Source organism: Megascapheus bottae, chromosome 20 (genome assembly GCF_031878675.1).
Source record: "Megascapheus bottae isolate mThoBot1 chromosome 20, mThoBot2.hap1, whole genome shotgun sequence".
Taxonomy (NCBI): Eukaryota; Metazoa; Chordata; class Mammalia; order Rodentia; family Geomyidae; genus Megascapheus; species Megascapheus bottae.
The window spans coordinates 10,319,168-10,345,754 of record NC_143528.1 but is presented as its reverse complement, the minus strand read 5'-3'; the positions used below and the strand labels follow the sequence as shown (position 1 = coordinate 10,345,754).

Below are 26,587 nucleotides of genomic sequence, written 5' to 3'. Positions count from 1 at the left end.
TATTTATTTATTTATTCATTCATTCATTCATTTTGGTCATGGGGCATGAACTCTGGGCCTGGGCTTTATTCCTGAGTGCTTCAGTTCAAGGCTACTGCCCCACCCCTTGAGCCACAGTTCCATTTCTTGTTTTTTTGTGGTTAATTGGAGATGGACTTTAGGACTTTAGTGCCCAGGCTGGCTTTGAACCTTGATCCTCTTGAGTAGCTAGGATTACAGATGTGAACCACACCTGGCTCATTTATATTTTTGATGGATGTTGCATATTTCAGGCTTTAAAAGCAAAATAATGATTTTATTTATAAAAAAAATTTCAAATACTTTCTACAAGGGATAAAATAATAAAATGGTAAACCTAAATCTAAACATCTCAATAGTTATAAACTATTAAGTGTTCAAAGATACCACTTGAGATAAAAATGATCAGAATTGATGGTTTAAATTTATCTGTCTCACATGTTCTTTTTTTTTTGGTGCGGGGGGTCATGGGCTTGAAGTGGCTTGAATGCTGTCTCTGAGCTCTTCAGCTCAATGCTACTGCCCTACCCCTGGGCCTGGGTGGGGCCCCTGAGCTCTTCAGCTCAAGGCTACCACCCTATCCTTGAGCCAAGCCCCACTTCCCCTTTTTTGGAGATTAATTGGAGATAAGAGTCTCAGGTCCTTCTGTGCCCAGGCTGACTTTGAACCTTGATCCTCAAATCTCAGCCTCCTGAGGATTATAGGTGTGAGTCACTGAGCCCTGTTCACTTGATGTTCTTAAGAAGTGTACTGTTACTGCAAGTATAATTCTACAGTTAGATTAGAAAAAGAAGGAAGCATTTCCCTTGAAGACATTAACTTAAAGAAAAGTTGAATTACTGTTTTAGTATTGGGCAATTAAGAATTTGTGGAAAAAGAATATTACCAGGTATAAAGAAGGACTTTGCATGATATAAAAGTATTTTACTAGTGTACCAGTTAAGAGTTTCCAGTGAAATGGAATCAGTGATTAATGTATCATGTCTCTTTTTACTGAGGCTTTCAGTTGTTTGGATCAGACTTGCATACAATTTTGGTGGTAATTTCCTTTTCTTGAAATCCGATAACTATAAATGCTAATAACATCTACAAAATACTTTTGCAGCAGCATCTAGAAGAAGCATCATAGCCTAGATAATTTGATACATAAAGTAACCATCAAAACTAAGAAGGCAATTCTTAGCATACATGTTCTTAGCACAAGAATTTATAGAACTGAATGGAGATATAGACAAATCTATAGTTAATAACTTCAACATTTTTGAAGCTATCAGAAACTTCAACAGTTTTTTGAAGTTATTGTTCGAGTAGTAATAAAACTAGACAAAAAATAAGTAATAAGATAGAAGAAATGAACAAGATTACTAACAAACCGGATATAATTGTTTTTAGAATGCTCCATACAGTAGCATCAAAACACATTCTTTTCGAGGGCAATTAGATTATGGATGACCATGTCATCATCTGATTCATAAAACATTAAGAAATGAAAAAAGTGGTGGGGCTGAGTGTGTGGCCTAGTGGTAGAGTGCTTGCCTAACGTTCACAAAGCCCTGAATTCTATTCTTTGGTATCACATACACAGAAAAAGCCAGAAGTGGTACTGTGGCTCAAGTGGAAGAGCACTAGCTTTAGGAAAGCTCCTGGACCAGGCCCTGAATTGAAGCCCTGGAAATGACAAAAAAATAAAAAAATAGTGAAAAGTATTCTATATGGATAATTTGTTCTATAATAGAATTAAATTAGAAAGCAATAAGACTATAACGTTCCAAATTCTTGGAAATTAAATAACAATTTCCTGTGAAAGAGGAAATCTTAGAGCAAGTCAGAAAATATTTTGAATTAAATGAAAAAATGCAAAATATGTGAAATATTGCTAATAAAATATGGAAAGAATGTACAGAATTAAATCTTAACATTATAAAAGAAGACAACTTCAATAATTAACCTCTACCTTAGGAAGTGAACAAATGAGGAAAATAAACCAAAAGTGAGAAAAGTAAAAATAATGAAGTTATATATATGCCAGTGAAATAAAACACAAAAGTAGAGAAAATTGGTAAATTCAAAAGCTCATTATTGTTAAAGGTCAATAAAAATGATTAAAAAAATAAACTTCTATTAAGGCTGACTTTTGAAAAGAGACTCACCTCAGTCACCAGTATCAAAAACAAGAGAGTCAGTTTTACTGTGGTCCTCGTGGGCATTAAAGAAGGTATAAAAGCATACCATGAAAAATTCAGTGTATTTAATAAGGTAGATAAAATGGACTGATTCCTTAATAATCTCAAACTAATAATATTGAATGGAATTGATAGTCTTATAACTATTAACAGGGATTTAATTCCTTATTATAACTCTCTGAAGGTAAAATTCTATGGCCCAGTTGAATGACAAATTTTACTAAGCACTTAAAAGAATAGCACTTGTTTTGCAATATGGCTCCATTATTATAATATTCCCTGAAATATGAAGGTAAACTAGAGGGACAAAAAAAGATCAGTGTTTGCCAAAGGTCAGGTGGAATGAGAACGTATCTTTACAAAGGGTAGTACAAAGCAGGAATTGGGAGCGATGGATTTGTTGTGTTTTGATTGTGGTTAAGGTTTAATGATTCTACATCTGAATCTATGAATGTGTTAAAATTTGTGCAATTTTTTATATAAATACATTCAACTTACCTATGTTAATTGGAAAATAAAAACAAATGATACCCCTACTTGGATTACCTGTATATGTAGGTGTAACTTTGTTACTGTTACACAAAGAAAGTATCATTAGGAATGGAGATGATTTGTCTGTAACCATACATTCCATTATCAAGAATACAAACTTGTTCTACACACGCATGATAAAGTGCAATCTGACAAAAAGGCTGAAATAATTTAATAGATCAGGGCAGGGAATGCAGCTTAGTGGTAGAGTGCTTGTATTGCAAGCATGAAGCCCTAGGTTCCTTAGTACCACATAAACAGAAAAAAGCTAGAAGTAGTACTGTGGCTCATGTGGTAGAGTTCAGGCCTTGAGCAAAAAACAGCTTCGAGTTCAAGCCCCAGGACTGCCCCCCCAAAAACAAAATAATCAACAGATCCACATAGGAGAGTTTGATAGAATTTTTAATTATTTGCTATGTTAAGCAATCACAAACCTATTAAACAGAAAATTTGATTAAATTAGTAATAAGTTTGACATGCCAGACATACATATAGAACCTTATTTTAATTAACAAAAATGGGGTATATCAAATATTTTTGCTTTATGATCCATTACAGCAAATGATAATTATATTACAGTACATTGGGCTAATTGCTAGAGTCCATTACTCTTAAGAGCTTTCTGGGATAATTAAGTTCTTGGCATAACTAAAATCAGTTTGCAGTACACGAATTGGAAAACAATGAATGATGGTCTACACATCTCAAACATCATGGAGTGAATATAAGTAATGACTATGTATTAGAACCAGGGTTTGAAAACTATGGCTTTTGGGTCATATTCATTTCTGCCCTTTGCTGTAGATTTCTTGGAACACAGCTTATGTTCTTTTGTTTAGTGTAGCCGCCTGAGTTATTTGTCCCAAAAACTTTTCACAAAATTAAAATATTTAATGTTTTTGTCCTTATTTTCCTGACCCTTATAGTAGACTATAGCTTATCTCAAAATTTCTTTGTGAATTGATACTGAAGTAGTTTCTTACTATAATTCACGTAAGAGTGTAAGTAAAAGGTTCTTATGTTTATGGAAATTTAAAATAATACTTTGGGACAAATACATTGACGTCTATCTATTAATCCCACCTACTTGGTTGATGGCAATAAAGAGAATTGTGGCTCAAGACCAGCCTGGCGAAACATTTTCAAGACCTATCTCAACAAACAGGCAGGCTAGGGAGATTCACAACTATAATCCCAGATATGCTGGAGGCTCATAGTTCCAATCCAGCCTGGGCAAAATACAAGACCTTATCTGAAAAACAAAAACCAAAAAACAACCTGAAATAAAAAGAGTTGGCATGGCTTAAGTGGTAGAGCAAGACACTGTTTTTTTGTTTGTTTGCTTTTGTTATTTTTATTTTGAGTATATTATTTTTATTTAGATTGAGTCATTGCTACACAACTAATGACTCAGATGATATATCACAGGACTTTGGTCCACATGCATTCCTGCTACTGTCTGCTGTAGACATCTTAGAGGAAAAATTTGGCATTGGGACTCCCATTTTATTTCTCCGAGGATCTGTAAGTATGACTTTGAGTAACCTTCACAGTTCTTTTATTTTTCAATCAGTTCATATAGAGGTTTGCTGTGTACATGATTATGGCTTTTTTTTCTCATGATGAGTTATTTAGCCATAGAAAGTTTCAGCTCTATTGTGCACTCAACACTGACAAAGCTTGTGCAAGTTATGTATTACTGTTTTGAACATCTATCACTGTTGTTTGTCTCTGTAGATGAGAATGAAGGGAGTGAATCCCAGACTGATTTTAGGTTAATTACAGAAAGTTAACTCTCATTGTATCAGGGGACTGGTAAGACAAACTTGTATCTTTTGGTGCCCAGAAACTGTTAAATTCTTTGTGCAAAAGTTTAGCTTCAGGGATTATTTTTGTAAATGTATGTTTAGTAGTAATATATGACAGCATATTCTTTTTTCCCTCTCCTTTTATTTCCAATTAGGATATTTAAAATTCTAAGAAAATTTTTTCATTTCTATTTTTGTATGTGTTTTTTCAGTGGATATTTATCAGTGATATTCCAGTTACCTTTTTTTGAATGATTGTAGTGTGCCAGTATTATGCTAAGAAATTGCAGGTATGAATATGAATTGAGACCCAATGCTTATTTATAGCCTAAGAGGCTTTTTGTGTTCAGTTCATTCTTGGTTTATAAATAGTGTAAAACAAATTCAAGTATTATATATTGTTACTAGCTTAACAAATCAAGAGTAGAAGGTGGAATATTTTACAATTATGTTTATATAATATAGCAAAATATCTGTAAAACATTGAAATTCTCATTTTGCATGTAGAATTTAAAAATTATTTAGGTAGGCATTTATTATTTTGCATAGAAAGGATTATAAATTGTGAGACATTTTATAATGGCATGTGATAAAAATTTATGTAAAACTGTTATTTGATTCTTTCTGTTGTGTGCTGCAAGGAATATAAAGTTTTGTCTTTAAGTCACAAATTTGATTATAAACTTAGTGAAAGTATTGCTTAATTGCTTTTATGTGTAATTCTGAATTTTTTAACAAAAACTTAAGTTTTAAGCAACAGCTTGCTTGAGAGCTATGAAAATGTTTTTTTGTCCCCTTTAAAACCTGTGTATTCCAATTGAATATGTTATTTATAAAATATTATCATTATTTAATTTGGTATAATCTAGCTGTATTCAGTATCAACAAGTAAGTTTAAGCAGGCTAGGAAACTTGAAGCGGTCACAAGGGGGATCAGATTTCACCTATTACTTGAAAACCAAGTCAGACAGCTTATACTGACATTGCCTTCTGGGAGTCTTCAAATTAAGAAGTTTATCCTTTGTGAAATTTTATACTACCCTTGCTAGATAACGTAGAAAACTTTTTTTTTAAAGTACCACTTAATGAAAATCTATAGACACTTAACTGTAGGGAAAATAAGATAAGGCTCCTCCCATGCCCATTCTAGCAATCATATCTATTGGGAAATTGCTTTAAAAATTTATAAATATAATTCTTTTGAGAATTTAGCAAATTGTACCTCTTAACCAATTTAGGGCAAATTAATATTTTCATAGGTAATTTTAATGTGTAAAATGATGTGTCTTAAACTGAGAACTATTAGTTTTTTTTTAAAGAAATACTATATATGTAAAAGTATGTAACAAATGTAGATTCAGCAGCACATGATTATATTCTTACCCAAGATTTTTCTAAACAGTATCAGTGATTATGCAGCTTGTTTAAATTGTGAGTGACCTTTAAAATTTTGTTTTAAAGCACATGTTTGAGTAGAAATTAAATAGGTACAGTGTTGCTTAAGGAACTTCATTTTAACTGACTAATTAACTCACCATGTTCAAATCATTAAACACCCTGGAGTATAAAATAAGATAATCAATGGCTTTAATATTATAGAGTAGAAAACAGAAACATAGACATTAACTTGCACAACCAAGATTAAATGGAACATCTTCCCCAAAACTACTAATATCTGTCATGGTCCCACAATTATGAAACATTTGATAAATGATGATAGGCTATCCAGGTGTGAGGGTGAAAGAGGAGTGGATACAGGGTGAATACAATCAAAGTACTCTATATTCATGTATGTAAATAGAGAACATAGATTGATAAAACCTGTAAAACAATATTTAAAAAAAGAAAGGGGAATGTAAAAGTAATGGAGTGAATTTGATTTCCATATACATGTATAGAGATATAATAAAACTCATTTGTACAATTAATACGCTTCAATAAAAATATATATTTAAAAAGATTATTTTTGTTATTGGAACTGGTAAGCCTCTAGGGAGTTTTCCAAAGTGGAAGAGGTCTCCCTTAGGGTCCATATTTGTAATGTTTCAGAAAAGAATTTTAGGACACATTGGGGTAAAGATTTTAAAAAGATTTAAAAAAAAACACCAAGCTTATAAGGAATGGAAAGGGAGGGGGGAAAGAGGGGAAAAAAGGAAGGAAAGTACATAGCAGTCATGAGTGCAGCCATACCTGAGAAGATTAAGTTGAGTATTCTAATATCAGTGATATTTATGGTGAAAAGACTAGGATTGAGGTTTGGTTTAAATTCACCTTAGAGTAATGCTCCCCTTTTTTTTTGATATCTGGAATATTCAGTTGTAGTTGCTTTTACACAATAAATGCCATTATCAATTAGGTTTAGAGTTACCAAGTCCAGTCAGTTTACTAAAGTTGAGTGAGTCATTATGACATATATATCTATTCTCCTTTAAACATAGGATGGATTTTTATCGGATGGATTTTTATCAGATGCTCTTTGAAGACAGGTGTCCTTTCTTAAGAAAGTATTTTTCTTTGTAAATACTTTCATGATCAAAGGTGTTGTTTTAACAAATGTCTTATTCCAGGGTTAGTGTCTTTTTTTTTTCTCATTTCCCAGAACAGTAATCTTTTGAACAAACAGGCAAAATCAGAGAGAGGGAGAGAAAAAGAAGGAAGGGAAAGGGAAAGCTTTGAGAGAGAGGGAAAGGGAGAAAGATGTTTGTTTACAGCTTAATGAGGAAGTGTAAAGCCTAAGGCAAAGAATAGTTCCTGTGTTTTCTTTTTTCTTTCCTTTTTTTCTTTCTTTTGGGGAAAAAAAAGAGGCTGTACTGAAGTTTAATCTTGATCCTTGTGTTTCCTTGGCAAATGCTCCAGCATTTGAGCCATACCTCTAGCCCTGTTGCTTGATTATTATTTTTTTGTTTTTGTTCTTGTTTTTGTCAGTCCTGGGCTTGAACTCAGGGCCTAAGCATTGTCCTTGAGCTTTCTCAAGGCTAGGATTCTACCACTTGAGCCACAGCACCACTTTCAGCTTTTTGTGTGTGTGTGTGGTACTGTGGAATTGAACCCAGAGCTCAGTACATGCCAGGCAAGCACTCTACCACTAGGCCATGTTCCTGGCCCCTTGATTGTTATTTTGGAGTCTCACAAACTTCTGCCTGGTCTAACTTCAAACCATGAAATCTGAATCTCAGCCCCCAAAGTAGCTTGGATGATAGATGTGAGCCTTTGTCCTGTGGCTGGATTATGATTTCTTAAAGACAAAGAAGCACTGTGTCAAAAATAGAGATATCACTTTCTGCATAGTAAATTACCATGAAAACAAGACAGTGTACATTTATCTACACTATTGTTGTGTTATTGATTAATAAAAGGAAGAGAACTCTTAGAACTCTTCTCTACTAATTATAAAAGGCTTTATTGCCCTATACTAGTAAATGTGCACACCATTTTAGGGATTTCTTCTAAGGATTGTCAAAGCTAGGGAATTTTAGTGTCTAGAGAGTTAGTAGGTGCTAGTTATGCAACTTAACAACTTTGGTGGTATTGATTTGCCAGCAATAGAATCTCCTACTACTAACACAGTTAAGGCCCAACAGGTCTAGAGGCCATTAGCAAATGTTCTAAGGAAAGTTGACTTGGGTACCTTTTAGTTAAATTCAACTTGTGTCAAAGGATTAGTTGTTAACTAATGAAAGTTCTAAGATTATTGGGTCAGCCTTTGTTCTAGTTAAACAATCTTCCCAGTATTCCCAAGAGATAGGTGTTATTAATTTACTTGTATATCAGATGATGCTAAAAAGCATAATTGCTTAGCCAGTACTATGATATAAACCTAAGTCATCCAGCTTAAGAGCGTATACAGCATGCATAATAGTTTTGTGTGAATGTATACATATGCAGAGACGTATAGTAAATAGTTGTAAGTCTGTGTTCTCATATCATAGCTATAGTATGAAATACTGTCAGACATTAAACTAGTTATTAGGGGCTGGGAGTTTGACCTAGTGGTAGAGTGCTTGCCTAGCATGCACGAAGACCTGGGTTCGATTCCTCTGTACCACATACATAGAAAGAAGCCGGAAATGGTGCTGAGGCTCAAGTGGTGGAGCTCTAGCTTTGAGAAAGTCCAAGGACAGTGCTTAGGCTCAGAACTCAAGCCCTGGACTGGCAAAAAAAATCCCCCCCCCAAAAAAACCCCTGGTTATTAGCAATATGAATTTAAATAGTCCTTTGAGCTTGGAAATTCAATGACTTTTAAAATTTATTTAAAAATTTCTGTGTATATTTAATATACACATCATCATGTTTTGGAGTGTATATGCATAGTAAAATGTTATAATGAAGCAAAATAACATATCTTGTTTGGTTTGCTGACAAGAGCAGCTAAAATCCACTCATTTGGCAGGAATTCCAAATATACCAGGTTTGGTTTATTATTATTATTATTGTTGTTGTTGTTTTTGTAATTGGTGTTATTTTAGTTGCAGTCCCCATGTATATTAGCTCTTTAGACTTAATTTACTGTTTGATTTTAATTATTCTATTTGAATCAGCCCAAGTGAAGGTTAGCATAGGTAATAATTGTTAATAAGAAAAAAAGTACCACATCATATTTATATTTCTCCAAGCCTTGTTCTGAGAACTTTTCTGAAACTATAATAATCATAATAGTAAAGTTCACTGCTTAACTATTTTAATAAAGTTCTGTTTTTATTTTTAAGAATTAATAAGTTGGTTACAGACCAATGTTAACTATTCCTCCTGGAAGCCTACATATTTGGCCCAGTGTCTTAAGCACTGCTGCCTGTAATTTTGATGGAAACTTAACCTGCATTTATCTTTTTTCCTCCTAGGGTCATGCAAACATGAATGATTAGCCTTATTTAAACTATTTTGGGACACTCTGCCTTAGAATTAATAATAAGTTATGCGTGCATGCGCACGTGCGTGCTGGTCCTTGGGCTTGAACTCAGGGCTTGGGTTTGATGCTATCCCATAGCTTTTGTGCTCAAAACTAGTGCTTTACCACTTGAGCTACAGCTCCACAGTTGGTTCTTTGGTAGTTAATTGGGAGTTAAGTTTCATGGGCTTTTCTGCTCAGGCTGGCTTCAAACCTCTATCCGATCCTCAGATTTCAGCCTCCTGTGTAGGTAGGATTATAGCATGAGTCACTGGTATCTGGTTTATGTATGTTAATTTTTATTTACGTGATATACTGTTGTTTTCAATTTTTAGCTTTTCAAAATGAGAAACTTCATATGTTTTTCTATCATTTCTTTATAGCTATTTCTGAGTCGAGTATTCAGAGGGTTATAAATATTTTGTACAGTTTTCAAGCTGAAATTATTGTATAAGATTCAATAAAGGGGTCTCTTTTACCTGTCTTTAATTAAATAAACACTTTGAACAATTGACTTTATAATTTCAGAGTTCTCAGCGTCTTCCAAATAGATACCGGTCTCACAGGCTTTTTGGCACTGGCAAGGATCAAACAGAGAGTTGGTGGAAGGCTTTTTCCCGTCTCCTCATAACAGAAGGATTCTTGGTAGATGTTCCTGGGAATAATAAATTTATAAAGATTTGCATCCTTACAAAGAAGGTAAGCCCTATAGAAATCTATCTGTGTACTTCAACCTATTTTTACTATGCATTAAGATTATTCTTGCTTTTGATAGGCTAGAAACTGGCTTAATAAAACCAATACAGGATCTCCTCAGAGACTTATCCTTCAAGCTAATGAAGAACTGTGTCCAAGGAAATTTCTTCTGCCAAGGTTCATTTTTCTGTTGTTTCAGTGATTCAAGTTATACCAACTTATAGACATCACATAGATGAAATTAGTTGCCTGGTTGTACATACTTTGTTAGAGAAAGGGAACCATGGGAAAAAGATAACACTTTTATGGTTGATGGGAAATAAATGAAAAGATTATTTACAAAACTGCTTTTACATTGACTAAGAAGCATGGAGATGAATGGAGAAGAATATATATACTCTGTCTGATTCTTATGTGTTGAAAAGGTGGAAAAGTTTTAGCATCTTGCTTACTTTTTAGTACCTGAGCACTGTCCTTGGACTTTCTCAAGGCTAGAGCTCTACCACTTGAGCCTCAGTACCACTTCCGGCTTTTTTCTATGTATGTGGTACCAAGGAATTGACCACTACGCCAAACTCCCGACCCAACTTTTTCTTTTTTTTTACACAGGGTATCAGTTTTAAAAATTATCAGTTCTAGGGGCCTGGAATGTCGCCTAGCATGCACAGAGCCCTAGGTTTGATTCTTTGTACCACATACTCAGTAAAAGCCAGAAGTAGGTCAAGTGGCAGAGCACTTGCCTTGAGCAAAAAGCGTCCAAGGCCACTTTCCAGACCCTGAGTTCAAGTCCCAGAACTGGCAAAAAATAAAATAAAATAAAAATAATAAAAATTATCAGTTCCAAAAAGCATATAATCTTATCTACTTTCCTGAGAATGGAATGTGAGAATTTATGAATTGGATAACTGCATTGGAATGAACTTAATTTTACTATTTTTCAGTTCGAAAGCTTTGTCTTCAGGCCCTGAGCAGCATTCTTCTAATCAGATACCAATTGGATTGCCTTCAGAGAAGAAGGTGTGTTTTGAAAAGATGATCCTTATTTATTTCATCCTTTATTGATACAGCTCCTGATTTAAAATGTTATATTTTAATTCCTTTCTAACTAGAGAGAAAAGTGATACAAGAGAAAAGTGGTATAATTTGGAGATAAATGATATGAACACAATGTGTAGTATGATTCTCTAGAACATTAGTTCCGAAATATTTGAGAAAATAACTAGATCATTTTAAGTTTATTTGTGACTTATTTGGGGGTATTCCTCCCCCCGCCCCTTTTTTTTGTTTTGGTCATTGGTCTTACCTCTGGGCCTGGGTGCTGTCCCTGAGCCTTTCAGCTCATGGCTAGCATTCTACTCCTTGAGCCACAATGCCACTTCTGGTTTTCTAGTGGTTAATTGGAGATAAGAGTCTCATAGACTTTCATGACCAGGCTGGCTTTGAACCGTGAATCTCAGAGCTCAGCCTCCTGAGTAGCTAGGATTACAAGTGTGAGCCACTGTGCCTGGCATTTTTTTAAACTATTTAGAAAATGCTCTATAATTAACCCTAGATATGTAAGAACATCCATATTTAATAGAGTATACCACTTTTGCAGAAATTTAAAAAGTAAGTTTTTAAACATTATAATAATTATACATAGTTTGAAATAGCCTCATTTCTAGTTATTTTCATTAACGCTATACACAGACTTGTTGCTTTGTTGGGATGTAGATAACTCTTGCATAGTAAGAATTTCTTTAGAGGCATACTTTAATTAGAACATGGAAAATGTACAAATGTGATAGATTAAATTTTCTAGTACCCTTTTTCTGCTTTATGAAAGTACACAGAATATAACTGAAACAATTTTATAATAGGCTGTTGCTGTGTGTTATAAAATTTCTTTTTTTGTGAAGAATGGGACATTGAGTTCTATAATAAACTGCCCTTAAGAATCTTAGAAGTTGCTAATTTAAGAGCTATTTTAAATTATTTTATTTGATGGTCTGTTTAGTCAGAGGGGAAAATGTTCATAATGAGATTTTATGTTTTTTGTTCCTAACATTTAAATGCTTTGTAAACTTTCTTCAAATGGAGTTTTTGTTGTTGTTGTCAGGGTAATGTACAGAGTAGTTATAATTACATTCATCAGGTCATGGGTGCATTACTTCTCACACATTGATACCCCTTCTCATGTTTTTGTCCCTGTTTCCCTCCCCGCTTCAAATGAATTTTACATTTGGAAAGCAATCTAACTTGGACAAGATGTATTCTTACAAAGCACTTGAGAAAATTCCTTCTGGGAGTAACAATTCTGAAAAAAGGTACAGAGCTCCAAATGTTTATTTCCTATATTTTGTACATTTCTCAGTACTATTGTCTTTCCTAAGGACAAAGGATTTTCTTGTGTTGGACTGTTTAACGTCTGACAGTTTTTGTTTTGCCATGTTCTGTGTTGAATACTAAGTACTTCATACGTAACATCTCATTTAATTCTTTTTTTGAGGTCTGTCATGAGGCTTGAACTCTGGTCCTGGGCGCTGACCCTGAACTCTTTAGCTCAAGGCTAGTGCTCGACACTTGAGCCACAGCACCGCTTCTTTTTTTCTAGTGGTTAGTTGGAGATAAGACTCTCCAGACTTTAGTGCCTGGGCTGGCTTGAACCATGATCCTTAAATCTCAGCCTCCTGACTAGCTAGGATTATAGATGTGAGCCACCAGCACCCAGCTCATTTAATTCTTAAAGTAATCTACAACTTAGCTAATACTATTTGTACTCATTTACTTCTTAGAGCCACCCATAACTAGCTACTGTTTTTTTCTTTAAGTAAGTTGTTCAAAGGAGTTGACATTGAACAAAACAGTTTATGAATACAACACATCTTGATCAGTGTCACCACTTTCAGTATTCTCACCCTCTCAACTCAGCTGGCACTTTATCATTTGAGCCATGCCTCCATCTTTTGGGTATTTATTTTAGAAATTGAGTCTCCTAGACTTTTCTGTCTGGTCTAGTTTTGAACTATATACTACCAATTTCAGTCTTCCGAGGAACTTAGGATAACAGTTGTCAGCCACCCAATTCTGGCTTTTTCTGTGTATGTGGTACCGAGGAATAAAACCCTGGGCTTTGTGCATGCTAGGCAAGCACTCTACCAGTAGGCCACACTCCTGGCTATTTTTGTTTTTAATTTTTTTTATTAGTGTAGAGTAATTTTCAAAGGGGTTTCATTATACTATTTTCATACATGCATATATTGTACTTGGATCAGCGTTTGGAAACAGGGTGTCTCTGTGTAGCACAGACCAGTCTTGAGTTTATGATCCTCTTACCTCAGCCTCCTTGTTACTGAGATTACAAGTGTATGCCACCATACCCTTCCTTGAAATATCACTTTATGCCATAATTTCTGAATTCTTACAACAAAGAAATTTGTAAACATTTCTTAAATATGAAATATATTCTCTCCCTTATCTGCAGGAAGCAAGAGTTTACTTAAGTCCTCATTTATATAGATTATTTTACACAATTCCACTTTAATAATGTTTCCTGTTTCTAGTTAGTTTACCAATGAAAGATGCCTTTTGTAAAATACCTATTATTTTGCCTAGTACATTTTATTCCAAGATTGCTAATTCTCCCTCTTGATTTATCCAAAACCAAAATTACTTACCAAAATTATTTATGTCATTGATTTTAAAAGAGTTACGTTTACTAGTATTTCCATCAATCAAATATTCAGGTGTTTTTTTTAATATTACGTTATTTATTGCCTTTTTTTTAATTGTCGGGGTAATGTATAGAGAGAGGGGTTACAGTTAAATTTGCCAGGAAGTAGGCGCATTACTTCTCGCACATTGATACCCCTGTTCGTGTTTTTGTCTCTGTTTCCCTTCCCTCACCTCCCTCGGGTATTTTTTTCCATATATTTTTATTGTAATTAATAGAAGGGTTACATTATATACACCAGACGGAAGGTGCATTACTTCACAAACATTGATACCCTTTCTCATGTCTTGGTCCCCATTTCCCTCTCCCTACTCCCGCCTCTCATCTTGTTTTCCCCCCTTCCCTATCCTATTTCAAATAAACAAATAAACATATATCCAGTGTATCAGATAACAAGGTAAAATACTGTAACAATATGAGATAACCAAGGAACAGAGATGAGAGATAACATAGTACATTAAGGACAACAATCACCTTTGTTTCTATATCTTGGAGATACATCCTTTCATTTAGTGTGTCATATTATATGGCCTTATGTATCTAGGGTTTGCTCTATTGTAAATCTCTGCTAGGAGAGCCCAAGGTTTCTACTGATTATGAAAAATGAGGGAAACCATTGAGCCCATGTTCCTTTGAGTCTGGCTTACTTCACTTAATATGATTTTTTCTAAGTCTTTACATTTCCTTACAAATGGGGCAATGTCATTCTTTCTGACAGCAGCATAGAATTCCATTGTGTATAAATACCACATCTTGTTGATCCACTCATCTGAGGGCCTCACGTATTTTTTTTTTAACAGTAGGAATGATCGATTATACTTACATTTGCCAAAACTGTATTATCTTTTGCTTGGATAAGAAGTATTTTATTTCAAATTATTTGGTTGAGGAGGAAAATGGGACAGATGCTTTTTAAGCTTCCAATTGTGTAAAAAATTCAAATTACTTTACCATTATAAAAAGCATGTTTGATCCAAAATGTTTAAGTAACAAATTATTTTTCTGGTGTTGTGAAGAATAAATGTCATTACTTACTTGGAAAGATACTCTCATTTTGTGAGCAAAAGAAACGTTAAGCTTTATGTTGCATATTTTCTTTTAAATATTTTAGTATTTTGATGAAGTCAGCAGGAAAATGTAGCCTAGCAGAACCAGCTCTTTCGGCTCAAGAACAAGAGACTCAGGTAAGACTTGTGCAAAAAGCTGGTTAGTTCATAAGACTTTTGTTAGTATTCTTTGCATCTTTAAAATTCTGTTGACAGGATTTTAGAAAGTGTTCTTGAGCTAAGAATCTGTGACAGTGTTCAGATTATTTTCATCTTAAGGGAAAATGTGATATCTGAAGCTCTAAAAATAAAAGCTGAAGTTAAAGTGCATTTAAAAAAGTGTTGATGACTTTCTTTTTGTTGTCATTCAGACTATGTTATATGGAAAATTGGTAGAAGCCCGACAGAAATATGCAAATAAAATAAATGTTCCTCCAGCTATTCTGGCAACGAATAAGATACTGTTGGATATGGCCAAAGTGAGGTAAAGGATTTGTTCATGTTCTGACTCTTATTCTGTCAGCCAGTCTATGAGGAAGACTGATAGGAAGATTACAGTTTGAGTTTAGTCTAAAAAATACAAGATTAAGGATGTGGCTTAACTAGCGGAGTGCCTGCCTATCAAGCATGAGGCTTTGAGTTCAAATCTTAGTGCCTGGTACTGAGGATTGAACACAGAAGTTTGTGCATGCTAGCAAGTAATGTATCATTTGAGATATAGCTTTTTTTTTTTTTTTTTGCCAATCCTGGGGCTTGAGCCCAGGGCCTCCGCACTGTCCTTGGGCTTTTTCAAGCCTAGAACTCTACCAGTTGAGCCACAGCACCATTTTCAGCGTTTTTTTTTGTGTGTGTGTGGTATCGAGAAATAGAACCCGGGGCTTCATGTATGCTTCATGCAGTTTGTATTATAGTAAAACCATTAAAAGTGTTAATACACTAGTAGTATAGAGTTAATTAAAAGCCTAATCTAAAATTTTTAAACAGTGGAGCTAAAATCAGGGCTCCTATAGGTAAATATTTTCTAGAAATTAAAACAATGAAAGAGACATTTTTCTGGACGTTTTTAACTTCTCTCTTACTTGTCCTTAGAATTCCATAGTTTTTTATTTTGTTTTGTTTTCAATTTCTAACATTAGGTGTCCTGTTTCTTTCTGAACATAGCCTTTTTATCAGTTAATACCTAAACAGATTTGTGAAAGAGGTCATGGTGGGTTTATTTATTAAAAACAAATCTTACTTTTTTGGTTATCACCTTGGTTTCCTGATTTTTCTTTTTTTCAATAACAGACCAACTACTGTTGAGAAGGTAAAACAGATCGATGGTGTTTCTGCAGGAAAAGCTAGTATGCTGGCCCCACTGTTAGAAGTCATCAAGCTTTTCTGCAATGAAAATAGTTCTAAGGTAAAATATTCTGCTTTTCAGAAGCTCTTGCAGAATACTTTCTTTTAGAGCATTTTAGAAGCAGTAATGTCCTTCATTGTTTTCTCCATATTTGCATTTTCATATTGGATACTTGGAGAATGAATTAAGATTCTTTTTACAGTAAATAATTCTTTTTTTTTTGGAGGGGTGAGGTTATGGGGCTTGAACTCTGGGCCTGGGCGCTGTCCCTGAGCTCTTCTGCTCAAGGCTACTGCTCTACTCCTGAGTTACAGTAAATAATTCTTAAAGTGTGTTAATTATCTGCCTGCCTGCCTGCCTGCCTGTCTGTCTGTCTGTCTGCAGGGTCTTCTTACTAAGTAGCCAAGGCTGGCCTTGATTCTTGTTAAGGTGCTAGGATTATTGGCGTGTTCCATTGTAACTAACATTCCTAACATTCGAAGAGGATACTAAAGTTGTCCAGACTGTTAATGTTTATTACATTGGGAAGTTTTTATTTTTAAATTTAAATAAGTACCAGATTTTAGGTTGATAATTTTTCCCATATATTTTTATTGTAATGAATAGAAGGGTTACATTATATTCACCAGATAGAGGGTACATTACTTCACATAATTTGATACCATTTCTCATGTCTTAGTCCCCATTTCTCTCCCCCCACTCCCACCCCTCATCTTGTTTTCCCCCCTTCCCTATTTGATTTCAAATAACCAAATACGGATATATCCAATATATCAGATAACAAGGTGAAATACCATAACAATATGAGATAACCAAGGGACAGCAAAAGAGATGAGAGATAACATTAAGGACAACAATCACGCATTATATGGTTTTTTCTTTTTTCAACAGCTGGGCCATGTCCCTGAGTTCTTTCACTCCAGGCTTGTGTTGTATTACTTTGAGCCACAATTCTGTCTCAGGCTTTCTTATGGTTAATTGGAGCTAAAAATCTCATTGATTTTCCAGCCAAAGCTGGCTTTGAACTCTGATCCTCAGATCTCAGCCTCCTGAGTACCTAGGACTATAGGTTACAAGCCACCAACACCTGGTGATAAATATTTTTATTTTCAAATATGGTAGATAGGATTTGTAGCTGACTGTCAGTTGGTAAGGGATGTCTTTCCCTTCAAGTAAAGCTGACTTTAAGTAGATTTCATATGAGCTTTACAATTTGAACATGGAGATCAGAAAGTGATATGCCTTATCTTAATGATCAATTGGGAGATGTTAAGGAAGAAACATAGACTGTGTAAGCATGGGGATTAACTGGAGGAGAGTGAGCCACTGGGAAGGAAAAGGAATTAAATAATGCCAAAATAGGTTATTTTCAACTATGACAAGGAAACCTGTTGGGGTTGCTATTTTTTAGTAAAAGTGATTTAGGCAAATGGTGTTGTAGGGCGAGGATTAAAAGGGTGAAATTGATTGGAATAGAGGATGAGCATGTGTATAGATAGAAAAATAAAGTCCTGTGTTATACAACGAGGGTTTTCTTTAAAATCTATGTGTAGACCATAGTGCAGGTGGAAGATGGTGGGACTCTGGAGTGAGAAAATCAGGATTTCAGTTCTTCCACGATCTTGTAAACTTGAACATGTTCTTAAGTTTCCTGAGTCTTCATTTTTTCACCAATACATTGGAAATGACACTTTCTCAAATCAAGGAAGTAGTGGATATCATTAGAAGACCTAGGCATAAGAAAAAGTTAAACCTGCAAAGCAGTGTTCAGGAAATGTTTTCCTTGTTTGCTTTGGACAGATACAGCTGGACATTTCTTAAAAAAAACTACTCTCTTATTAGGTAGAAAAGTCTTCTGCTCTTTGTGTGTAGCATGGTTTTCTCATTAGGAATCAGATACTTTTGACAACTAAATTTTCTTTTTCATACTTTTGCATAAGGGGTCATGTGAAAATCTATTATATTTCATATTATATATTTTAGCAATGAGATTATAGGTATTTTAATGGTTTGATAAAGAATATCATACTATTGATAATTAAATCTCTGACTTTAGATATCTGATGGTAATATCTTCTTTCATGAATGAGTGGTATTAAGTAGTAATGAATGAATTATCCCATCACCACCATATCAGTAAAAAAAGCTGAAGTAGGGCAAAAGGTAAATGCTCCAAAGGGTGGGCTTTCTGAACTCTCTGGATAAGGATAAATATTCTTTCTCATTATCTGTACATAATAATCACAATGATCAGTAGCCTTATCAAGATGATAACAGTATTATTAAGAGACTAGGCTCTTTGAATGATTAAACTAATGTTTGTAGGCTTTAGTGTAACAGGTTTGCTCTTTTAATCTACCTTTTATATGTAATTGGAAACTTTTTTTAGGCTTTATAAAAAGTTCCAGTATTTCTTCATTAATCTTACTTTTTAACCTTTCCCTTAAGCTAACCTCCTTTAATATGCTTAAAGGTCAGGGCTTCAGTTCTGATGAAATCATGTACATATGTATGTATTGCACACACATGCTTAAATGTGTATAAATGTCTATATTTTTAAAGATATCTCTGGATCTATCTATAGTAGATATAATTATATTTCCTTATATATTATGCATTTATATAACTATGATATAAATAATTCTTTTTGAGCTTCAGTGAAAATTCTGATTGCTAGAGGTTTCACTTCTGTTACTTTCTTTCTAATGACTCCTGATTATATATTGATCATTATATTGATGTTACTGATTACTTGTTCTACATTTAAAACTATAGACAGATCTCTTTTCACATACAAAGCCTCAAGAACAGGAAAGTCTACTCTCACAGTCTGCAGCTGTCACATATTCTTTATTCCAGGAAAAGAAGATGTCTTTGGTAAGTGCACTTTCAAATAACTTTTTAGATTATTTATTCATGTGTTTAATTAGCTTTGCCATATGAAAGCCAAGGTGGGGTCAGTTTATTCTAACTGTGTAGCAAGTCTCATTTTGTTATTAATTTAAAAGAAGAACATTTTCGTTTAGTTAAGCCTATCTCTGGTCTTTAAGTAGCAGCTCTTAAGAATAGTTTAACTATGATTATCTTACAGAAGTATCAAGGTGACAGACCAATACATTTTTTAGCTCAAGGATGAAACAACAGTATTTGTTGTTGTTGTTGTTTTGTTTTTGCCAGTCCTAGGGCTTGAACTCAGGGCCTGAGCACTGTCCTTGGGCATTCTTCAAGGCTAGCGCTCTATTACTTGAGCCACAGTACCACTTCTGGCTTTTTCTGTGTATGTGGTACTGAGGAATCGAACCCAGGTCTTCGTGCATGCTAGGCAAGCACTCTGCCACTAGGCCATGCTCTCAGCCCCGAAACAGCAATATTTTAATACTAGTTTTTTGAAAAGGGACTAAAAATAATGCATAAATGAATAGTTTCTTAACTATTTTGTAAACTTTTTATATATGTATTATTAAGAAAACACCTTCTGGGTTTGAGGGTCTGGGTCTAAGATAGTGGAGTGCTTGCCTAGCATGTGTGAGGCCTTATGGGTTCAGTTCCTGGTACTGCCACTTATAAAAAGGAAAAAGAGGGAAATAAACAAAAAAGAGAAACAATCTCTAAATTATAAGTTCTTTTTAAAGCAAGATGCAAAACAGTATGAAAATGTGTGTTTATATGCATGCATATTATTCTTGTATGTATCAAAAATGTCCTCTGTAGTGGTATCCAAAAAAGTGGAAATAAGACTCAAAAAGCAAATTCTTTCCTTTTCACTTTGTATCTTCTAGCACTGATTTTCTTTTTCTCCTCTCCTTTCTTTTTTAGACTGTATGATCTTTTTGAGGCGTGGGGGGAGGGAATCTATGTTACAGTGGCCACACTTAGTTGTTCTAATATAAATCCTTAAGGCTGTTGAGTTTTCTGGAAGTATAATTGGAGATTATACCTTGATAGGAAGGCTTCCAGCTACATTTTATTGATTTGCATTAAATTGATTTGGAAACAGATCTGTGTTCTACTGCCTGCTTCACTTGTTCTTGGTTCCCTTTCCTATATTACTTTTTGATCAGCTTTCGGAAAAAATAAACAAGCCAAATCTGATCTCATTCACTTAAATGATCTAATTTAATAACCAAGTTTCTCGACTAAAGGTGTAAAGTCCATGTAATTCCATTGTATTAAATAAAACATGGTATGTAGTCATTTCAAGTTGAATTGTTATGTAAACAATAACTTACAGGTACATGTTAAATATTCCTCTCTGTGTATATGATTTAAATATATGGATATGGTGGAACTGAATACAGTTGATAAGAAAAAGTGGTATGGACTTCAAATTTTCTCAATAAAATATACTCTAATACTTAGTCAAATAAAAGTTTCATGGCTTTTCATGGTTAAATGTAAAGAATAGTTTAACTTCATTTATGTCTTCCGTATTGTTTTGTAGTATTTTATTCTGTAATATGATGGTTAGTTATATATGCCTCCCTGGAGTCTGAGAAGGTCTTGCCAGTTAACCACAAAATTAAACATGACTAAGGACTAATTAATCAAGGAATAATATAATTAGTTTCAGGTAACTTGATGCCCAAGATCAAATAACCCTGATATTATGCACACATGGTGCACACTTCTTAGTTTAAAAAGGTAGACACTTAATGAAAGTAATTTAATACCTACCTTTGAAGGATAAGAATATTGCCTTAAGTGGTCTGTTCTGAGAAAATGTCAACATTCACGAAAATACAATCTTAATTTTGACTTTCAAAATGTATTGAAAGGAGACATTATGAAATATGATAGAATTTAAAGCTTTCTGTTTCAAGGAATCTTTTATTTATTTTTGTTATGTTTATTGTCAAGGTGATGTTATGTAGTCACAAACATATGATAGGTGCAATGAGCACATTTCTTGTTGAACGTTGCTACACCCTCCCACATTTTCCTTCCATTTTCCCTCCCACCAATGAATGGTTTATCTAATAACACCTGAAATATATTTAAGTCACATCTATTTAAAAAGCTTCATAAATATAAAACATTGTCCTAAATTGAACATAATTCATATTAAGTTTAATTGTAAGACAATGATGATAACCCTTATTAAAATTGTGGTTGTTATTTTATGAGTTTATAGCCTGTTCAAGTTTTTTATGGCCTTTCTTAGGGCATATTTTGGAAAAGTGCCTTATCACTGAGAATTTTAGAATTTGTCTTTTTCAAAGTTAATGTAACCAAAGTACCATGTGTTATTTCAAGTATATAGAATATTAAAATATTGTTCTCTGCGTTTTCAAATAGTCATCTAGTTGATAGCTATTAGACTTCCCATAGAATGTCTTTGTGTCTCTTAGTGGCTTTTCACAGTGAATAGGTTAGGGGTGAGCGTTGAATTCTTGGCTAAAGTTGGGTGATTTTGTTTTAATCAGTGAAACACCTGGATAGGTGTTTAATGTTACTAAAAAAAAAATAATAGTTCAAATGAACGTTTAAGTAAAAGGTGTAGCCCATTGTAAACATTTGCCACCTATTTGAACTATTTCCTTTCATGAAATGTGGAAACATGAGAATTCACTGGTTCTTTACTGTTCTCTCTTTAGCACAGCATAGCTGAGAACAGGATTCTGCCTCTCACAGCAGTTGGTATGCACTTAGCCCAGGCAGTCAAAGCTGGCTATCCCCTGGATATGGAGCGAGCAGGCCTGACTCCAGGGGTTCAGAAGATTATTTCTGATGTTATCCGAAACCCTCCCATCAACTCAGGTAATAAACAGGGTTCTACCCTTCAGCCTTAATGACTTGAGTCACTGAAACCTAGACCAAGTAAACATGCATTTACATTTTTCATTTTAGCAACATTTGTCCTTTTGATACTGTGACAACCTTACTTTTTTAATGTTTTGTTATAAGCAAAGATGGTCTTTTTTAAAGAAAATATTAATTCCATATAAGAAAGTACTTTTTAGCTTCAGATTCGTTTCCACACTCATGCCACACAGAACACTTTTATCCTTCTCTAATTTCTACCTTACTATTTGGAAAAAGAACAGATACTTTTTTCTTCAAACTGAATAGGTAGCTTTTACCTATAACCCCAGAACTTAAGAGTCTGAGGCAGGAGGATTCCAAGTTCTAGCCCAGCTTAGGCTACTTTGGAGGCTAGCCTGAGCAACATGGTGAGACCCTATCTCAGTTTCCTCCCCCCTCCAAAAAAAAAACCATAACTGAAACCAAAAACATATCATCACCCCCGTGCATTTCCAACAACTACTGACTCCTATTCTTCCTGAAGCCTCTTCCATTGATTCCTTGTTGGTTGTACTTGAGAGGCCTCTGTAGTCAGTAGAGAGAGAGGTTTTAGGCACTGTGACACTATGCAGACAGGCCAGACTCTGTAACTCTTACAGGACTCCCTTGTCTTTGAGCTGTACAATCTCAGCTGTGCTTATAGAATTCAAGCCCTGGAATTTGAAATAGTGAGCCTTTTTTTTTTAACAAAAGTAACTAGAGTTGCATTATTTTTCAGACTGTTAGGATAGAGCAGTGGCCATGCAAAAAGTTTTATCTCCAGCTACATACTGGTGGCTCACACCTAGTCGTAGCTACTCGGATACTGAGGTCTGAGGATCACAGTTCAAAACCAGCCCTGGCAGGAAAGTCTATAAGTCTCTTATCTCCAATTAACCAACCAGATGTAGCTCTGTGGCTCAAAGTGGAGAACACTAGCCTTGAGTAAAAAAGCTCAGAGATAATGCCCAGATCCTAAGTTCAAGCCCCATGACTGACCCCCCCAAAAAAACTTTATCCCCAAAGCTGTGTAAATCATTACTTTTTATTACTCAAATTCTCTTCTGTATGGAAACTACTATAAGCTTTTTCCCAAGAATTTGAAATAAAGGAAATAAGACCACTTTGTCATTTCTCAATTGCTTCTGTTCTTAATTTTCGGCTTAAAGCTAAAATTATTTGTAGGCTTGTGTGTGACTTGATATGGTATAAAGAACAAATACCTCTACTAGTCCTATTGATGTACTGTACAAATGTAGGAAGGCACAGGCAGGTATTTGCTGGTTGTTTTTTAAGATCCTGGGGTCAGGATTGATGGTCAGTGAGATTTCTACTATATTAGTACCTGTTGACACATTACATAAGGATTGTGTTTGAGATGAACTCTGAACAAATCATTCTGTTTCTATGTCAGTTCCTACCTTTCTGATTATAATTTGATTTCCTATGTTTATCTCTATAGGGAAACCATGCTCTAGTCTTGTTAATTTGCCTAAGTCATAATTGTGCATTCTTAATTTCAACTTAAATTATTGTATAATAAATTAATATAAAGATATTATTAAATACATAATGCATACATGTATTATAACAATACATTTTTATAATAAAGTAAGTTATTTTGTGATCTTGGTAAGCATGAAACTGCTAAGGTTAAGTGAAGCTTCTAAATTTGAAAAGTTGAGGACCAAGTACGGTCTGAACAGTAAAATAACCAAGCAAATTCAGGTGTAACTCACCTCATGAGAAAGCTCACTAACTTTTCTGGTTACATTCCAGTCTTTCTAACACCAGCAGCTATTTTGTCAGAAACTAAGGCAGCAGGAGGAAAATAGAAATTACTTTGTTATATTAGATTGTGTTATATAAACCTTTGTCTAGGACAAAGTGATACAGTATTTTAGGGAAATCAAAAAAGGTAAAGGTCTTCTTTTAACACTCTGGCATTCTTCCCCCTTCCCTCTTTATCAGTGTCTCTTAGGACATGTCATTTGAAAAGATGGTATTAGGCAATTTTTTTTAAGCATTGTGCAGTTTTATCCTTTCTTCTTCTTCTTTTTGGTATTCATGTTTGCTGCCATCTGGCTTATGAAGACTAAAAAATGAGCTGAGCCTGGTAAAGTCAAAAAAAGCCAAGGCCCTGGAAGCAGACATAGCTGCCTTTTCATGGTTATGTGACCACTGGCAATATACTTTACTGCTTTGTGTTCTAGTTTTCATCTCTCTAAAATGGGAAGGGATAATATTGACCCTTTATAGAGTTGCAGGACATAAGCTAGATAGTGTGAAGAAAGCTCAGTATACTGAAATAGGTCATAAGTTGTGATACTGGTGAATATAATTTTGATTGAGTAGTTGGTCAGATTTTAGAGCATATTAAAAATAACTATATCTGGGTACTTTTAAACTTATCATTTTTAATAGCTAATTAAAGATATATGAAGATATAAGTATGTAAGACAGAAGATTTCAGAAACCTCTAATTGTCCCTTAAGTATCTATTAGTTTTCAGGATCACTCATGAATTTGATTATTTCTGAATGCTCAAAGTCTTATACATAATTATGTAATATTTGCATATGATCTTCACATACTCTCTAGTATGCTTGTGTGTGTGTGTGTGTGTGTGTGTGTGTGTGTGTGTGTGTGTGTGTGTGTGTGTGCGCGCGCGCACCTGAGTACTGTCTGTGAGCTCTTTTGCTCAAGGCTAGAGCGCTACCACTTAAGCCACAGCTCCACTTCTGGCTTTTTGGTGGTTAATTGGTATCACAGACTTTTCCTGCCTGGGTTGCTTTTGAACCATGGTCCTCAGTCTCAGTATCCTGAGTAGCTAGTGTTACAGGAATGAATCACTGGTGCTTAGCACTCATTTTTTTTTTTAAATTAATAGGTTTGCTTAAAATAAATTTTGCACACTTCAAAATTGAGAAAGCTTCTGTACAATAGAGAAAGCTTACAATGCAATCTTAAGTACCTGAAAATTAAGTATTTATGAATTGAAATCTTATTTTTACATAATTTCATCTGCCATGTAAGTTTTGGCTGGGTTATTATATTCTACCCTGCATTATCCTTGTTTTTCTCCATGTTTCTATCACTTTAAACTTCTTTTTTGAGATTCTTTGTCTAATAATAAGCAAGACATTTAATGAGGTATCTAGGTAATATTTTTAATAATTTATTTGTCCCATTCTTTATGTGCATGTAACTGGAAAATTAAGGGTTGCTTTCAAGGGACCATGAGCCATGAAAGAAGGAGTAACATAATCTCTTTCAAAGCTCTGAAGGAGTACAGCTAATTTTGTCCCTTAATCTTCCAGTAAATACTTTTTAACACTTATTTATATACAGTTAACTTATGCTACAAAATGAGATAATTCTTTAAAGATCTTAACTATAGCTGCTGCTTATTTGCATATATAAAGTAAGATGTCTCTAAAATAAAAATATAAAGTGTACTTCCAAAAATGAGTAAAAATTATGAATTTTCTAATTATGCTCAAAGTCATTAACTTGAGACGTTTATTAGACCATTAACAGTAGATGGAACCACAGGTGATTGCTATGTATCATTATTTTATTTTAAAAAGAAATTCTAATTTTAGAAATAAGATTATTCAAAATGAATATAATACCTTTGTTTTTCTTTAATTGTTTTGTAACTAAAACATTTATACCATGAAGAATTTAAGGATGTATAATATATTTATCTAAATTTTAATAACCCACACAAGAAAATGATGTGTTCCTGTTTTAATTGATAAAATGTGGGGAAACTTGGGGTTTTCTTAGAGCAACAGTAGAAATAGAAATACAACATGAATTGTATATGCAATTTAGAATTTTCTAGTAGCCACATTTAAAACTAAATAATGCAGTTACCTTTTGTAACTGTAAGGCTTATTGTATTCAAAATTTTATCGTTTCAATCTTCAATCAATATAAACATTACTAACAAGGTATTTCACATATTCTGCAATTAGCCTTTGAAGTCAGGTATTTTATATTTACAACATATATTTATGCTAATATTTTATTAGAAATATTTGACTTAGCTTTCCTAAAATGTATAGTTGAACAGATAGTTTAGCCAAAACTCTTCCAATAAGGGAATCAGGAGCCACATTCCAAGTACTCACTAGCAACATGTGGTTGGTTAATTGTTCCTGTATTGGGCCACACAGTACTAGATAGAGATCTTTGGCAATATACATTAAAGCACAGTTAAAGAATGTGTCTGAGCCTTGTCAGTTCTCATGGGGTACCATGCAAGGAAGCTTTTATTATCCCTGTAGATGGGAAAGTGGAGGCTTAGAACAGAGAAGCCATTTGCCAAAAGCATTACAGCTACAAAGCAACCAGACAGAATTGGAATTCACAACAGTCAAATTCTTTGGACTATTGCCTTTCCTCCTCAGATGAGCTATGTGTAGCCTTTGCTAAAAACCTTTTTAGTAATAAGAAATAATTGATACTTATTTGCTGATCTGTTATTTTTTTCCTATGTGATAGCCCCAAATAACACACTTCACTAATTATACAAAGCAGTATTCACTAATCTTAGTATATTCTTTGTCACATTTCA

The 26,587-nt window shown here is 34.1% G+C and overlaps 1 protein-coding gene across 1 annotated transcript in view; it reads left to right on the top strand.

Moving 5' to 3' along the window:
* Wrn (WRN RecQ like helicase) overlaps window positions 1-26,587 on the top strand; it is a 106,899-nt gene that overhangs the window by 73,456 nt on the left and 6,856 nt on the right. Inside the window, exons 25-34 of the mRNA XM_090353947.1 lie at window positions 4,115-4,256; window positions 9,954-10,124; window positions 10,201-10,298; window positions 11,063-11,138; window positions 12,351-12,427; window positions 14,945-15,017; window positions 15,251-15,363; window positions 16,167-16,281; window positions 18,997-19,098; window positions 21,816-21,978. Of these exons, the coding sequence (XP_090210073.1) occupies window positions 4,115-4,256; window positions 9,954-10,124; window positions 10,201-10,298; window positions 11,063-11,138; window positions 12,351-12,427; window positions 14,945-15,017; window positions 15,251-15,363; window positions 16,167-16,281; window positions 18,997-19,098; window positions 21,816-21,978 (1,130 nt within the window). The remainder of the gene's footprint in view (window positions 1-4,114; window positions 4,257-9,953; window positions 10,125-10,200; window positions 10,299-11,062; window positions 11,139-12,350; window positions 12,428-14,944; window positions 15,018-15,250; window positions 15,364-16,166; window positions 16,282-18,996; window positions 19,099-21,815; window positions 21,979-26,587) is intronic.